This window comes from Balaenoptera ricei, chromosome 14 (genome assembly GCF_028023285.1).
Source record: "Balaenoptera ricei isolate mBalRic1 chromosome 14, mBalRic1.hap2, whole genome shotgun sequence".
NCBI classification, from domain to species: Eukaryota; Metazoa; Chordata; class Mammalia; order Artiodactyla; family Balaenopteridae; genus Balaenoptera; species Balaenoptera ricei.
The window spans coordinates 77,731,814-77,748,311 of NC_082652.1; the positions used below are offsets into that span (position 1 = coordinate 77,731,814).

A 16,498-nucleotide genomic window follows, 5' to 3' on the forward strand; every position below is an offset into this window, starting at 1 on the left:
ATAATAATCAAACACTGGCCCGGCGAACAAGCGTCTTCCACCTCATGACCCTGATGAGGGACCCAGACCTACCTGATTGATTGTCTGTAAAAAAGTCACCTAGGGTCTCTGGCAAGAGAGGAAACAAGGAGACAGCCAGCAAAAGACACTGAAACTGCAGAAGATGATCTGCTAAGAGAGTCGTGCCTTCTTGGCCCGAGGGCTTTGGCGCCTGCCAACTCTCCTGGTGGCCTAAAAAATAGTAAATGAACACCATGCCTTTTTTGCTCTGCTTCTCATGCTTTCAGACACAATTTTCAAGCCTCGTCGTATCAGCAGCACTTTAGTTCTCAAGAGATGGCAGTTTCCCTGGAGGACCTCAGGCATCTGAGCCGCGCTTGGCTGTCCAAGCAGAGGCACGGGGCAGATGATTCCTGGTGCCTACCCAGCGATCTCCTTTAGGTGCTGGCCCAGGGCGTGGGAGGAGGCCTCTGTGTTTGGAAAAGGAGGGGACCCCAGAGGAGGCGAGCCTGCTCTGCCTCTTAGAGTGGAGGCAAGAAGCTGCAAGTGAGAAAAACGGCCTCCACTTGGGATTGTCGCAGCTCAGAAGATGATTCCAGAAAATGTCAGGAACTCACAAACCCACTACTCTAAGATCACAAGACGGGACAGCACCCAAGATGTATGGAAACAAAAGTTGCAAACTGGGGACGGGTGGGCCATAACTTGATTGTCCATGATCTTTCTTTGACCTTCCTGGGATTTTTAAGATAGGGACATTTCACCTAAAAATCAAGGTTTCCAATTTCACTTGAAAACTGAGAAGCCCTGGCTTTAATCAGCAGGAGCTGAATAGGGGCTGCTCTCTTTAGATGAGGCCCAAACCTTCCCATTCGCCACACTCCCCTCCGCTCCCTATTGTGTCACATGTGGCTCACTTCACGCATCATCTGCCTGGCCATGTAGACATTTGAGTTTGCAACCTCGGCACGTGTTCATAGGCAATTTGGACCAATGTGAGGTTTGAGCTTGAATTATCTAATAACCATCCCATTTCTCTTTACTTAGAATGTGATTGTTCTCACATTGTCATGATATACCACAAGGGCCAGGGGCCTTGAACTCACGTACCTTGGAAGCTCAATCTCTTATAATCCGGTTTCTGAGTCTCCTCATCCCCCTCTTTTCTAACAGCTCTGTTGGGTTCGGAGGTGTCTTTCCCAGTTTCCTGCCCTGGAGTTCTTGCCTTTATCCAGCCTGGGAGGGGTGGGTCTGGAAGAGTATTCTCCCCTTTAGATAGTGTACAGATAGAGCTTTGTCCTGGGGACAGAGAAGGAAAAGAAGATCTCAGACGTGAAGTCTTCAACCTGTTCCCCAATCTTGGAAAATTCTTTTGTTCAAGACATTCCAATGCCCCAGAAATGCTCCCTGTTTTTCAAAAACCCTGTTCAAACGGAGAGTGGAAGAATCTAGCTGTTTGAAACAGTCTTTTGAGGTCCTTATCACCCCAACGTGGAGACAGCCCACCCAGCTGCAGGCCTGGTCCCAAGGAGGAGGAACCAAAAGAGCCATGTGAAGTTAATTTTACAAACTCTACCATGTATGTCACAGAGTGTTGGAGAATGTCACAGAGAGTAAGAGAGACAGGTACAGTTGCCTCTACGAGAAAGCATTCATTCATTCAAGAAACACCAACTGATCATTATTTGCACCAAGAAATGGGCTAGATGTGGAGGATGCAAAATGAAACTCAGGTCTTTGCTTTTAGGGTTTTCATTTAGTGGCGAGGCAGAGGAGAAAGCCAATAATCAGAGCAAAAAATGTGCTACAGATCCACAATCCAAAACCCTTGGGGCCAGATGTGTTTTGGAAAGCAGGATTTTTTTTTTTTTTTGCATTTTATAAAAGTACTATGTTGTATATATATGTATATATCATACATTATGTAACACTGCCGGTAGAGGATAGGGCAACACTCTGTCATCAAACCCATTAATATTTCTACAGCCAAGCATGTGAATACACACACTAAATGGAATAAATAAAGACTATAAATAGCCTCATGTCAGTTCAGGTCAGATTTTTGCCATCAGATGAGGTGTTTGCCCCAAATGGGATTGCTTCAAATTTATAAAAAATGAATGTGAAATGGCAGAGAAGGGCTTATGCCTCCACCCAGAGGTCAGGGTCTGTCCAAAAGTCAGGTGAAGATCTACAGGTTCTGTGCAAACTGTATCAAAATCCCAGTGGCATATTTCACAGAACTAGAACAAATAATTCGAAAATGTGTATGGAACCACACAAAAGATCCTGAACAGCCAAAACAATCTTGAGAAAGAAGAACAAAGCTGGAAGTATCACAGGCCCTGATTTCAAACTACACTGTAAAGCTACAGTAATCAACACAGTATGGTCCTGGCACAAAAGCAATGGAAACCACACTTATACGGGCAATTAATATACAACAAAGGAGACAAGACTATACAATGGAGAAATAGCACTCTGCTTGGAAAATGGTGTTGGGAAAACTGTACAGCCACATGCAAAGGAATGAAACTAGAACTCTGTCTTCTGCTATACACAAAAATGTATTGAAGACTTGAATGCAAGACCTGAAACCATAAAACTCCTAGATGAAAACATAGGCAGTACCCCCTTTGACATCGATCTTAGCAATATCTTTTTGGATATGTCTCCTCAGGCAAGGGAAACAAGAGCAAAAATAAACAAATGGGACTAGATCAAACTAAAAAGCTTCTGCACAGCAAAGGAAACTATCACCAAAAGGGCAACCTACTGAATGGGAGAAAATATTTGCAAGTCGTATATCTGACAAGAGGTTAATATCCAAAATATATAAAGAACTCACACGACTCAACAAAAAACAACCCAATTAAAAACATGGGTAGAGGATCTGAATACACATTTTTCCAAAGAAGACATACGGATGACCAACAGGCACATCAAAAGATGTTCAGCATCAGTAATCATAAGGGAAATGCAAATCAAAACCACAATGAGATATCACCTCACACTTATTAGAATGACTATTATCAAAAAGATAAGAAAAAGCAAGTTTGGGACTTCCCTGGCAGTCCAGTGGTTAAGACTTCGCCTTCCAATGCAGGGGGTGCGTGTTTGATCCCTGGTCAGGGAACTAAGATCCCACAGGCCTCCCGGCCAAAAAACCAAAACATAAAACAGAAGCAATATTGTAAAAAATTCAATAAAGACTTAAAAAAAAAAAAAAAAGAAACAGCAAGTGTTGGAGAAGATATAGAGAAAAGGGAACACTCATACACTGTTGGTGGGATTATAAATTGGTGCAGCCACCATGGAAAACGTTATGGAGATTTCTCAAAAAATTGATAGAAATACCATATCATCCATCTATCCACTTCTGGGTATTTATCCAAAGACTGTGAAAACACTAATTAAAAAATATATATGTACCCCTATGTTCGTTGCAGCATTATCTACAATAGCCAAGATATGGAAACAACCTAAGTGTTCACTGATGGTTGAATGGATAAAGAAGATGTGGTACATACATATGATGGAATATTACTCAGCCATAAAAAAGAATGAAATTTTGCCATTTGCAGCAACATGGATGGACCTTGGGGGTATTATGCTAAGTAAAATACCCTATGATTTCACTCACATGTGAAATCTAAAACGAAGCAAAACAAAACATGAACAAACAAAACAAAAAAGCCCTTATAGATACAGAGAAGAGATTGGTGGTTACCAGAGGGACAGGGGACTGGGGGATGGGTGAAGGGGGTGAAGGGAGTCCATTGTACGGTGGTGGATGGTAACTAGACTTTTGGGACTGATCACTATGTAAGGTGTACAGATGTCAAGTTACAATGCTGTACACATGAAAAAAAAAGTCAGGTAAAGAATTTTTCCTGGAGGAGATATCACTTGAGCTGAAACTCAAAAGATCAACTGGTATAGAGGGAGATCTTTCCAGCACCAACCAGACAAGCCACCTGCAAAGACTCGAGAAGCCCATAGGGCAACTAGAGCCAGTCCCGAGGGAAGCAGGGTCCTGTTGCCCAGGTGGGAGATGCAGGCACAGCCGGGACCAGGCAGTGCTGACCACCTGCCTCAGATTCACCTGGGGACAGGTGATAAAAATAAAAAAACCTCAGGCTCTCACCTAAAGCCCCTCAGAAAATGGAGCCCTGTAAACTCCACTTAAATAAGTTCTCCTGGAGATTCTTATTCGTACTGAAGTTTCAGAACCACTGATTTATTTGAAACACCCTATGTGCCAGGCAGTGTTCTAAGCTGCTTTAGAATTATGAACACATTTGATCCTCCTGACAACCTTACTATGTAGGTGCATTGTTATTTCCATTTTGCAGATGGGGAAATCAAGGTACAGAGATTTTTTTTTTAAACTCATCCGAGGTCATGGAGCCTGTAAGGGATAGATCAGGTGGTCTGGTTTCAGAGTTCGTGCTTTAACCGCATGCTGTCTTTGCATTGATTTGGGCATCTTCCCTCCACCTGCAGCCAACAGCAAACCTGGGGCTCGGGCAACCTGGAACGCTGATGAGGCGTCTCTGAAGGTGCAGATCACGCCCTATGTCCCCCCACCCCGCCCCGGGGACTGGACCACACACAGAGCTGTCTCAGGGAAAAAGAGGAGCTTTGGTCTTTCACCCCTGGGGGATAGAAGCCACAGAAAGAAGTTGACCAGTTTGCAATAAGCCTTTTGGCCCTGGGGTTCAAAGCCCATGTTGCTCTACTCTTTATCTGTGTTATTGATATCTGTTTCAATAGCTTCTGTTTGAGTAGATGGAGCCAGAGAGCTGGGATAGGGGGTTGGAGTAGGCTGACCGGATGGTCAAGCCTGGAGAGCAATTTGCCCTCTTCTTGTGTCAATTCCAAAAGGCAGGGTTTGGAAATCAAGTCAACAGAGAGCTTTTCTTCATCTCCACACAAACAGCCGTTCTGCAGTGTTTGGAGACAGTTGGGCAATGCTGGACTGAGCTAGGTCAGAGGAAAAGTCAATTTTGCCTTTAAATCCCTAAAGCCAGGTTTGGTTTCCATGATTCTGTCACACGCCTACAGCTCACACCAAAAAGAAAATGCTCCAGGCTTGTGTATATCCCCCTCCCCCATCCACCCACCAGTGAACTACTGTGGGCATTAGAATGTTCTGGAACATTCTGCCTTTCCCCTCACACTGAGTGACTGTCATCCCTGCACAAACCGTCACCAAGCAACCTCTTTTTGATGGCCCCAGAGTTCTTGTTCAAGGAAAACTGCTCTCTAGCTTAAGCCAATTCAGAAAGCACTGGAGTCGCACATGAGCAAGAAAAATGGCCAAATGCCAGGGATAGGCATAGCAGCTATCTACTCAGAGGAGTTTAGAAAAAGAGGGGGAACATTAGAAAGTATTTGCTCCAAACCCTTTGCTTCTACAGATGAGGAAACAAAGGCTCAGAGAGGGGAGGTTTCTTGCCCAAAGCGCCCAGCTCGCACATGGAGAGGCTAAATCAGAGCCCACTCACCCAACACCCAGCTGGTTGGATTTTCCCACCACACTATTTAGCCTCTTGTCATTTGTCTTCAAAACTTCCCAGTTCACATTCTTAGTCATCCATTCAGCCTTTCATTTATTCTCTGGAGTATCTTCTATGAGCTAGTGAGGGGCTAGACCCTGAGCACGAACCAATAATAAGGGGCTCCAGTGAGAACTCTTTATGGTTTCTCCTCCCTCCGTCTTCTCTTCAGAACTGGCACTGGGTGTGGTGTCGCCCCTAACCAATTAAAACAGACTCTCTGGGCCTGAGCTCCACACATGGGGGGTTTAAAAATCTCCCTGAGAGAATCAAATTCTGTAGCCAAAGTTGAGAAGCACGACTTGAGAGCACAGCTTTGGGGAGGTCACGGGCCCCAGTTCCACCTGATTAGGTTCCTTGGAGCCTCTCTCCTGGCTGCAGAGGGAAGAGGGTGGAGGTGTCGAGCACGGTCACAGCTGTCACCTGCCTCATCTGTCACCTGCTCAAAAAGGAGGCCAGTGCAGCCTCCCAGCAAAAGCCTCTGGGGCCTGAGGCCACTAAAATAAAAAGAATGACTTCCCATCATAAGCATCTCTGAAGGAAAAGAAACCAACGGGCTGGAACAGCCTCTGGAATTTGAACCGTGCACGGTGCAAATATGGCAGGGCCAGCTCCTGGGAACTGCTTTTCCCCAAAAAGGGACCTGAGTCAGGAGCTCACACTGGGCCCGGCTGCAGTTCTGTGTAAGTGATCTGGGAAGTGTGATGGGCTGTCAGAAAGCAGCAGGCAGCTTCCCACAGAATCACTGAGAGGGTTCACGGGAGTCAAAGGTAGGAAATGAATCAGCGAAGGAATGGGGTTCTGTAAGATCCTTGCTCTCCCCCTGAACGCAGTCTGTCATTCCAAATGACTCACGCACTGACGAGAAAGACTGAAAATATTCAAGCATGACATATGCATCTATTAAATCGTCATTTTTGTCACACTTGGTTGGAAACTGGGTTTTCTAAATGTTACTGGGAATCGTCTGCCTCTGCTGCTGGGTATCTGCGGGCGTCAAAATGAACTCCGGTGCGGGGGGTGCTCAGAGGGGCTCAGTGGGCCTCAGAAGCAAGTCAGGTCGTTCGTTTTGTTTATTAGCAGCAGCGGTAAGAGTCAAGGATTTTGACAAGCCAGGGAGGAGCGTCTGGTGGTGGAGCCTGCCCCAGGAGCCCTGCTATCGCGCCTGCGGGTAAAGCCGCTGTATTCCAGGCTCTGGAAAGCTACTGACTTTCCTTCGCGTCTCTTAAGTGGTCATCAGATTTTCTTCTAGGTGTTCAAGGTACTTCAGGTTTTGCTGTGGTTTCTCAGATGGTGTCACCCAGGACAGATCAGTGAATTCAGAGCCCCTCGTTCTATAAATAAAACCCTGGTCCATGTCACAAGCAAAAGCTGGGCCATGCCTGGCCATCCCCCTCTGCTAAGCAACATGGGGTAGAGGAGACAGGACAACCTCAGAGGGAACCAGCAGGGGGATTTCTGCCCCCAGAGATGCAGAGGGAGAAGGAAATCCCTAAAAGAACAAGAGCAAGGCAGCTGGAAGAAATGCTCCATGTGGAGGACACAGTCTTCATAGCAGAACTGGACAGAGTGAAAGGGACATCCGCCACGTCCAAGGCTGAGCCAGCTTCGTTCAGATCTTCAGCAAGGGGAGTGGCCCGGCTCTGGGGCTCGCAGCTTCCGGCTGCCAAAAGGGCTTGATTTCTAAGTCAGGACGACGGTCCTCAAGAGGCAGAGGCTGTGTTCAAGGGATGTGCTCTGAATTTACCCACAGATGAACTCGAGCCAGACACATGGCTCAAGGTGGATACAGGGGCTTACGTGGCAGCATTATCTGGTGGCAGCATTGCTTAAACTCGCAAAAGATGAATGAATCTGGGGAACTTTTTAGACAAATCACGGTGTACTCTCATGACGGATGCACGGAGCTGGAAGGAGTTGACTGAGAAGCCTCAGGTCATGGAGTGTAAACATACATTTCTCTCCCCCGCACACCCCGGCAAGTCTCTGCTTTCACCTGGCCTACGTATAACCTCCCTTTCCTGTCCCTTGATGCCAGCTTGGGCAGACTTTGCAACTTTCCATTTTTGACATGTGTGCAGTTCTCTGTAAAACTCCAACCTCTCTAATGACTCTCGTCGCCCGCCTTCTACCCCCAGGGGTTGGGAGGGGTGGTGAGGGCTATCCTGACGTCCCTCCTCCTCCTCCCTGTTCTGGTTTGGGGGCAGAAGGAGAAGCAGGCGGCCGAGTCCTCTCAGTTGCCGGTGACTTGTCAGCGGCAGCGGGTCCCTGGTCTCTACTCCAATGGGGGAGGGTTCTGTGGGGATCCTGGTGGTCTCTGAGTGGGTGGTGGGTGTGGCTTTCAGGGGAATGGGGTTCAGCCTCACCCCAGGTCCCCCGTCACTGGGGACCTGCCAGGAAAGGGTGCCTTGTCTCCTGCTGGTCCAGACCGGAGGGCGCATGCCCCCAAGCCCCTCTCTAGGCACTGCTGGGCCCTGCCCCCTTTCACCTTTTCTGTGCCTCATCCTGAAGTTCAGGAAAAGTTCAGATGGGTCCTCTTGGTACCCACAGAGGCCCAGGGAACTGGGATGGTGGGGCTGTCCTCGCCTCCAGACATGGCACCCTACACCCCATGGGGCCCTTATACTGGCACAGGCTGCCAGAGGGCACATCAAGCCGTCTGGCTCTCTCACCTCATGCCCTGAGGTGTGTCCTCACGCGGGCTGTCGGTTCTGGGGCTCAGCAAGTGTCAGGCTGGGCAACGAGCTAGGCTTCTCTGCCAGTGCGCCCTCACAGGTGGCTCCTGGGGATGCCTTTCGCCGTCCACCAACTTGGCCGGGGTGGGCAGTGGGTGGGATGTGGTTAAGGGGAAAGGAAGCGACTTCTCAGCAAGAGCAGTGCGTACCCCGCAAGCTGACCCCTTGCCTCCTTCCAGCCCCAGGGCTCACCCCACACAGAGCAGGGTAGGGGGTGCCAGGACCTGATGGGAGGTCTCCTTCGACTGCCCGGACACCGGGCATCGTTCATTGACAGCTTTGTCCCTTGGCTGCTATTCCAGAATAATGGGAAAAGTGCCACATAACAATCTATTACTCAGCCAAGAAAAGAGAGAGAAGAGGCTCTCTGTGTACTGGTACTAAATGATCTCAAAGCTATGTTATAAAATGAAAGAGCAAGGTTCAAAACCCTAAATATTATGGCCCCAATTTGTATTTTAAAGGTGGTTATAATATACACGTGTCTGTGTTCATAGTCTATACGAGAAACATAACAATGGTTGCTTTGGGGTTGGGCTCTGGGTCTTACTTTCCACTGGGGGGCTCCATGGATGGTTCAGAGCAGGTGCCCAGGAGAGTTAACCCCCTCCCCTAGGCTGAGAAGGGAGAGAGAAGGCCCAATTTAATGTGCCTTTACATCCATTTAGCAAAAGTAAGAAATGAACAAAACAGTGCGGTGATGGACATCACCAATGCGTGTTGCATACCAGAGAGAAAGGGGGCGTAGATGCCAGCAAAGGGAAAAGCACATGTTACTTCTACAAAAATAAATCTGCTAGTCATGCATCACCAGCTTCTAAAGAGGATGAGAGGCAGCTTCCAATAAAAGATACTGGTGATTACATATCCTTAAAAAACAGAGGAAAAGGAACAAGAGCCAATGGAAAAGTGGAGAGGTGGCGAAACGACTGTATCTAGAACTTTAGGCACAGGTCTTTTTTTTAATTGAGGTAACACTGGTTTATAACATTATATAAGTCTCATGTGTACAACATTATGTTTCTACTTCTGTATACACTACAGGGTGCTCACCACCAAAAACTGAGTTTCCATCCATCACCGTACAGTTGATCCCTTTACCCATTTGCCCTTCCCCACCCTGCTCCATCCCCTCTGGCAATCACTACTCTGTTCTCTGTATCTGCATGTTTGTTTTTGTTTGGTTTGGGCTGTTCATTTGTTTGGGATCTTGTTTTTTATATTCCACATATGATTGAAGTAATATGGTATGTCTTTCTCCATCTGACTTATTTAACTTAGCATAATGCCCTCAAGGTCCATCCATATTGTTGCAAGTGACAAGATTTCATCTTTTTTATGGCTGAGTAGTATTCCATTGTACACATATATACCACATCTTTTTTATCCATTCATCGGCTGATGGATGCTTAGGTTGGTCCCATATCTTGGCTATCGTAAATAAGGCTGCCTGTATCTTTTCAAATTAGCATTTTCACATCCTTTGGGTAAATACCCAGAAGTGGGATAGCTGGATCATATGGTAGTTCTAGTCTTAATTTTTTGAGGAATCTCCATACTGCTCTCTGCAGTGGCTGCACCAACTTATAATCCTACCAAGAGTGTATGAAGATTCCCTTTTCTCCACACCCTCTCCAGCACTTGTTATTTCTTGTCTTTTTGATCATAGCCATTCTAACAGGTGTGAGGTGATGTCTCATTGTGACTTTGATTTGCATTTCCCTAATAATTAGTGACACTGAGCATTTTTTCATGTGCCTGTTGGCCATGAGTACGTCTTCATTGGAAAAATGTCTATTTAGCTTCTCTGCCCATTTTTTAATCGGGTTGTTTGTTTTGCTGTCGTTGAGCGGGGCACAGGGTTTTCTCTCATACTCATGTACAAATTACTTGGCTGTACGACGTCTCATTTAAACATCACAGCCACTGAGGGGTGGGGTGCTGTTACCAGCCCCACTTTGTAGATATGGACACCTGGGTCAGAAAGCTGCCTTTCTCATGTCACACAACCAGTCAGTGGCATAGGGGGCCCAGGCTCAATATTTTTCATATTCTGAGTTTCTTTCTTCCACACACATTCCCAGAAGTCTCATACCCTGAGATAGTACCGTACGAGTACTATCAAAACTGCCATTTACTGATGCCACAGGGCACCCCACGCATATATTGTAACCACACCCCCGAACATGCACTAAGTCTATCCCCTCACCAACTGCTGTGTGCTCCTTTTTATTATTTCAATTTTGAACCAAGTGAATATAATACCAACTCCAAATAGTGTAAGAGATCTTACTACTGTCTGATCCTTTTCCGTTCTGTTTCTGGCTGAGACAATGATCAACTGGTCCATATTGAAGTGCTAATGCATTAATGGGCCACACGCTCAGAAAAGGTGTGAGAACTTTATCGGGGGCCTTTGGAGATGAAGCCTTAGCTGAGAGGTTTCTACCACTCTCAAACCCCAAGGCACCATTTTCCTTCCCATGGCAACCACCATTGGCAATTTTCTCAGACGTCCTTCCAGACACAGTTTACTCCCCTCCCTGTGTTTATTGAAATGGAAACAGGTTATACACACTGCTGGGTATCCTGCTTTTTTTTAACCTCATAAAACTTTAAAAGTGTTCTAAGAGTTTTTAAGGAATAGATCTTTGAAATTATTTTATCGGTTTGTTTAAAAATCCACACATTTCACGATTTTAATGGCTCCAGAATATTTCACTCTGTAAATATACCCTATGTTAATTTGACCAGTGCCTTTCTAATAGATATTTGGTATGTTCTTATACCTTGCTATACAAGCAACATTGCAATTTTGCACGTTGTAGGATAAATTCCTGAAAGTAGAATTGTGTGTCAAAAGCTACAGGCATTTGTAATTTTGATAGCTATTTCCAAACCGCCTTGCGGTTTGTGGTGATCCACACTCTCACCTGCAGTAGATGGTGCTTGTTCCTCATGCCCTTGCCGACACTAGGTAAAGCTAGCAAATTTGTACAAAGAGGCAAGCGTGGGATGCTTAGGCCCTGTGTGGTGTCTGTAGGGGCTCGCGGCGCCCGGGGAGAAGCTTAAAGGTGCTGGGGCTGGGGCTTGCCCACGAGAGGTCAGGCTTCATGGGGGACATGAGAAGCTCTGAGACCAGCTCCCCTCACCTCTCAGTCCTGCCAAAGACGGAGCCAACAGAAATGCCCCATAATCCACAATATCACTGAGGTTAGTGCCAAGATCTCTCTGCATCTCATCGAGGAATGGTAAAACCCAAGTCTGTGACTGAATCCCACATGCTCAAAGGCAACTGCCCAGGTTTGCTCGTCTTCCTGCACAGGTGGTCTCTTGATAGTCGACAGCACATATGGGGACAGTAGTAAAATTAGTTCCCACTCTCCTGGCAAGAAACTGGTTTCTCCAACAAGGTTGTGAAGTTGAGAGGGGAAACCTTCATCTTTGCCTACCCCTTCCCCCTCACTATGCCCTGAAAAGGTGGTTTGATTAGTTGGAGCCTCCAGTGATGGCCTTTGACCACTGTCCTCTGGGCTTCTGGTCAGAAGACAGACACCTCTTTAGCTTTCTGAGGACAAGACTGGCTGCTACCCTTGTTCAGCGTCAGGCAATTTTCTAGCCAAAGTTTACTATACTTCTTTGGGGCTTAGATACTAGAGTGAAGTGTCAGAGGCTAAAACTGCACCCCTACCCTTCATGGTCTCCCTTATCTGTGTTATGCTGTTGACAGAGATATGGCTTATCTTCCCAGCAGGGAATGACTGAAGTGTCTGTCAGGAACTAAGGGATCCTGGTGCATCTTGATCTTCCCTGGGATAAACCCTCCCTGCCCAACTTGGCTGGAAACGTACAGTCACCCCAAGTGACCGACAGTCGTGAGGAGAAGGGTTGAAAGGGAAGCTATGAAGCAGAGGATGGGAAACTGTACCTGCCACGAGGTAACTGAATCAGAAAACCCCAATGTCAAAGCTTCAAGGAAGTTTTGTCAACCAGCCTCTTAGTTTTCCCAACGAGAAAACTGAAGCCAAGCAGGTAGGAGAACTCGTCACAAAGCCACATCCCCACCAGCCAGAGCCAGTCTTCACTGAGTTTGGGATGCCTCATCGGAAGGTGGTAGGAATTTCACAGAGATTGACCTTTCTCCCTTGTAATGAATGGCTGAAACATTCTCCCTCACTTAAAGTTTGCTATGACGCCAACCCAACCGATGACTATGAGCACAGAAGGTTTATGGAAGGTCTAGAAGCTTTTCTCATTTCCCAACCAAACCAAAGTCGGCTGCACTCAGTTCAGCTTCCCTCGGAAACACGTGCCTTGGCAGATGGGTCCCCAGTGGGAGTTTGGTGAATGCCTTCCAAGGTGATAATCATTAACAGCAAAGTACACTTTAAGGCAGATTAATTAGGAAGAATACTCTTCAGGTTGATCCCCCCCAAAATTTAAAGGGTATTGATAGTCTAAGAAAGTAGAGAAATGATTCTTTGGTGCCAGCTCTACTGGTCTTTTCTACATTTCTCCTCTTCTCCTTTCCAGCCACTTTGGCCAATAACTCCTGGTGCCTCTAGACAGCTAACCAGCCTGGTCTGCCCCTTCCACGAGTTACTCCAGCAGCTGCGGGTGATGGTTCATCTCCACATGCCATCTCTTACCAGCCAGCTGGGTCTCAAATTCCTTTTCATTTAAAAAAAAGATTTTGGTTTCTATTTCCATTATTGGTAATATGACCTTTGGACTTTCCCATGTCTATACTGTGCATGTCAGGCTCGAATTCCAACTACTGGCTAATAGCCAGCAAAAGGGAGCATCTTTCCAGACCCAACGAGCATTATTTTCACATTCTAGTAGCATTCAGGATGCAACTATATTCAAAAATATATTTTATATATTTTTAAATATATGAAAGCAAAGTCCTCTACATAGGCACAGCCTATAATCAATATCAGATATTAAGTGGTTAACATATTGATGATATTGGGTATTAACATAGTTTGAATACTATTTTATTATTTTAGGAAAGGTTATAATTTGTCTTCCAATCAAGCTCTTTAAATGGCTTTCTGCAGCCTGCCAAACTATTTCCTGAACTTCCACCAGTAGAAATTCAGTCCTTTGTGTTTACCCTTCTAGAGGCTCCTCTTTCAAAATGTATATCCCTCAGGAAGGAGTAGCATTTTGTCCCTACACCCTAAAACTCAACTGATCTCCAGCCAACTGCTTATCTCCTACTGAAGATCAGCTTTTCTCCAGTGCTCCAGTTGCTGTCTGTTTACTAGTATTACTGTTTTGAGGATGGGAACTATGCCTATGTCATTCATGAATATCTCCAGGGCTTGGAATGGGTATGCAATAACTATTTATTGAATGAATAACATATCAGCCTGCTACGTCAGATCCTTTGCCCTAAACTAGCAGTTCTTAAGTATTATAACCCCTTTTTTAAAAAATCCACAGAACTTTTAAGATCTAGTGATTAAGAAACTGCATAATGACCAGAAGTTATTCAGACCTGAATGATTCTGAACTCAGTAGAACACTGAAATAAATGTTTGTTTCATCAATCGCAACAGCACCCACATGTATTCAAAGGCTTGGTGTCCATGTGGATTTTCAGGCCTTTGCAGCCTCTCTGAAGCACCCCTTCCTTATAGCTGTAGCCTACAAGAGGGGATGGAAAACTCACAATTTTGCCAAGAGATGGTCCTGTTCCGAAAGATTAATGAGAAGGAAGAATGATGCTGAAAAGGGGGGGATAATAAGGTAGTCAATATCTGGAAATTAATTCCCCCAGAACACAGTGGTTATTATTCTAGTGGTGGGTCAATATTAAAGTCTGATGCTGATACACGGAAATAATCACCATGTTTGTGCGCCCCTATTCGTGGGAGTGGAGGGAGGCCCAGAGCACAGATGGGAGTATGGGCTGCAGACCCATGTCTTACAGAGTCTGGAGCTCCCATGCCTGGTGTTCAGATCTGTGAATCTTTCTCACTTCTTTTCACTTTGGTCCCCATCCCCATTCCCACAATGAGAGGCAGCTCGGAAAGGAAGTGGTGCCAGCTGGTGTGGCCCTTTTGAAGCAGAGATCACAAGAGTCACCCATAAGCTTCTATCCAACTTTAGCTCTAGCTCTGTCATCCCCACTGTGATCATCCCTCACATGGACTTCACCAAAGCCTCTTAGCTTCCTCTCTTGCCCTTCTCCATCCCCCTCTTCTCACTGCTGAATACATGATCCTGTCTAGATACAAGTGGTACCTTCCAATAGCTTCCCAGCGCTCTTGGGATAAAGATGAAACCCCAACCTGTGCCCCCGGGTCCTGCTGGATGGCACCCTGCCTACCTCGAGGTCTCACCGGGCGCCTTCTCCCACTCTATCTGCTCCAGCCACGGGCGCTCGCCTTCCGCTGTTTTACACCTTCACACGTGCTGTTCCCTCTACCTGGTATCTTTCCATCCCCATCCTTTTGCCTAGACAATTCCTATCTCTCCTTCAGAGCTCAGGCCCAACATGGCTTCCTGGAGGAAACTTTTCATGACTCCCCTGCTAGATCGGGCCCCCTTCTTATACCCGCTTAACACCCCAGACACTTGCGCTGCAAGCACTCCGAGTGACTCCCTTCCAGGATAAGCGAAAGCTCCCCTAACTCCAACCCTGACTGGCCCTCTGACTGCCGAGGATCAAAGCCCTCCGCTTCCAAGGTCACTTCTGTTGGTGCTTGCAGCTTTACCGAGACCGCTCATGGCAAGCCAGCAGGCCTGCGTCTGTACAGGAATCCTAGTCCTTTGATGTCGCACTGCACCTGTCCTCAGCTTTTGGACGAGAGACTATGTCCTCCTCACCTGTTGCCTGGTTCAGCGGCCTTGGAGCTCTGCTTTCTCATCACACCTCCAAGCAAGGTAAAACCCCAAATGCAAAAGTCCATCCCCCCACCTCCCAACCACTAGCCCACTCCCCAAAGGAACCACCATCAGTGATATTCTGTGTATCCTTCAAGGAAGAAAAAGTATGCTATTACCACCAAATAAATACATATACAGATGCACACAAGTATTTCTATACTTTTACTTATACCAAATGTATTCTGATATATTTTGGACTGGGGAGGCATGGGATAAATCATCCAGCTTACCCCAATTCCTGGTCTTTTTCTTTTTCTGCACAATTTTACATTGTATGGCTGTGTTATTACATTATTACTTTGTATGCTGTATTACTTATGTAACCAGTCTACCATACAGTAGTCTGCTTTTCAGTTTTCTGATCTTACAAACAATGCTGCAATGAATATTTCTATATACATGTCTTACTTTCCTTTTGTGAATATATCTATAAATTCCCAGTAATAGAATTACTGCACCAAGAGGGATGTACTTCCAGTTTTAATAGACACTATCAAATTATCCTTTAAAAAGTAAACCATTAACACTTCCAGCAACAGCGTTTGAGAATGGCAGCTTGTCCACAGCGTGACGAATACTGGATATCGACCAGCTTTTTAATTTTAACCTATGAGCTCACTGAGAATTGATCCTCATCGACCTTTCTATAATGATGAATGAAGTTAACCCTGTTTTCATGTGTTTATTTTGCTGTAAATTCCGTGTTCATATCCTCTCTTTTCCTCATTTTCATCTTGAATTATTCAATCTTGATTTATAAGAATGTTTCCTAAACTGAAAAGGTGAGGCTGTGGTATATAGATTGTTATTTTTCCCTAGATTTTTATTTTCTTTTGACTTTATTATTTTAATCATCTAATGTTAGAAAGTCTTGATGTGAGGCTCTGTGTGCTGCTTAAGAATGCCTTCCCTGGCCCAAAATTATATACATTTTTTTATCAGTTTTAAAGAGCTGGACAACTGCTACTGTCTGTCCTAAAGGTTCATCTGGTGCCTACTGGTCCCCAGGCCCCTGGAGACACCACAGTTCAACAAAACACTGACAGTTGATCTTCCTTTTGACAGTCCTTGCTGAGATCTTCCCCTACACCCACATTCAGCCAAAACAGCCAATATACTTGAGGTTAATTCAATTGATGTTTTTTCCTGGTTGCAAACTCTTTTCTGGGTTATTGATTACTTCCAAATGCCCTTTGCACAGCCTGGATTGAAGAAAACATCCCATAAACTCCGGTCTAATTAAAGCCCTGCTCTTAAAACACAAGAATCTGTATGAACGCTTTTCCTAAAGCTCTTGGAGAA

The 16,498-nt window shown here is 45.7% G+C and overlaps 1 protein-coding gene across 1 annotated transcript in view; it reads right to left on the reverse strand.

Annotated features, from left to right (window-relative positions):
- Positions 1-1,110: 1,110 nt before the first annotated feature.
- The window catches only part of ALPK2 (alpha kinase 2), a 134,593-nt gene continuing 119,205 nt past the window's right edge, over positions 1,111-16,498 (reverse strand). The window contains exon 10 of the mRNA XM_059894486.1: positions 1,111-1,299. Within this exon, the coding sequence (XP_059750469.1) occupies positions 1,272-1,299 (28 nt within the window). The 3' untranslated portion in view covers positions 1,111-1,271. The remainder of the gene's footprint in view (positions 1,300-16,498) is intronic.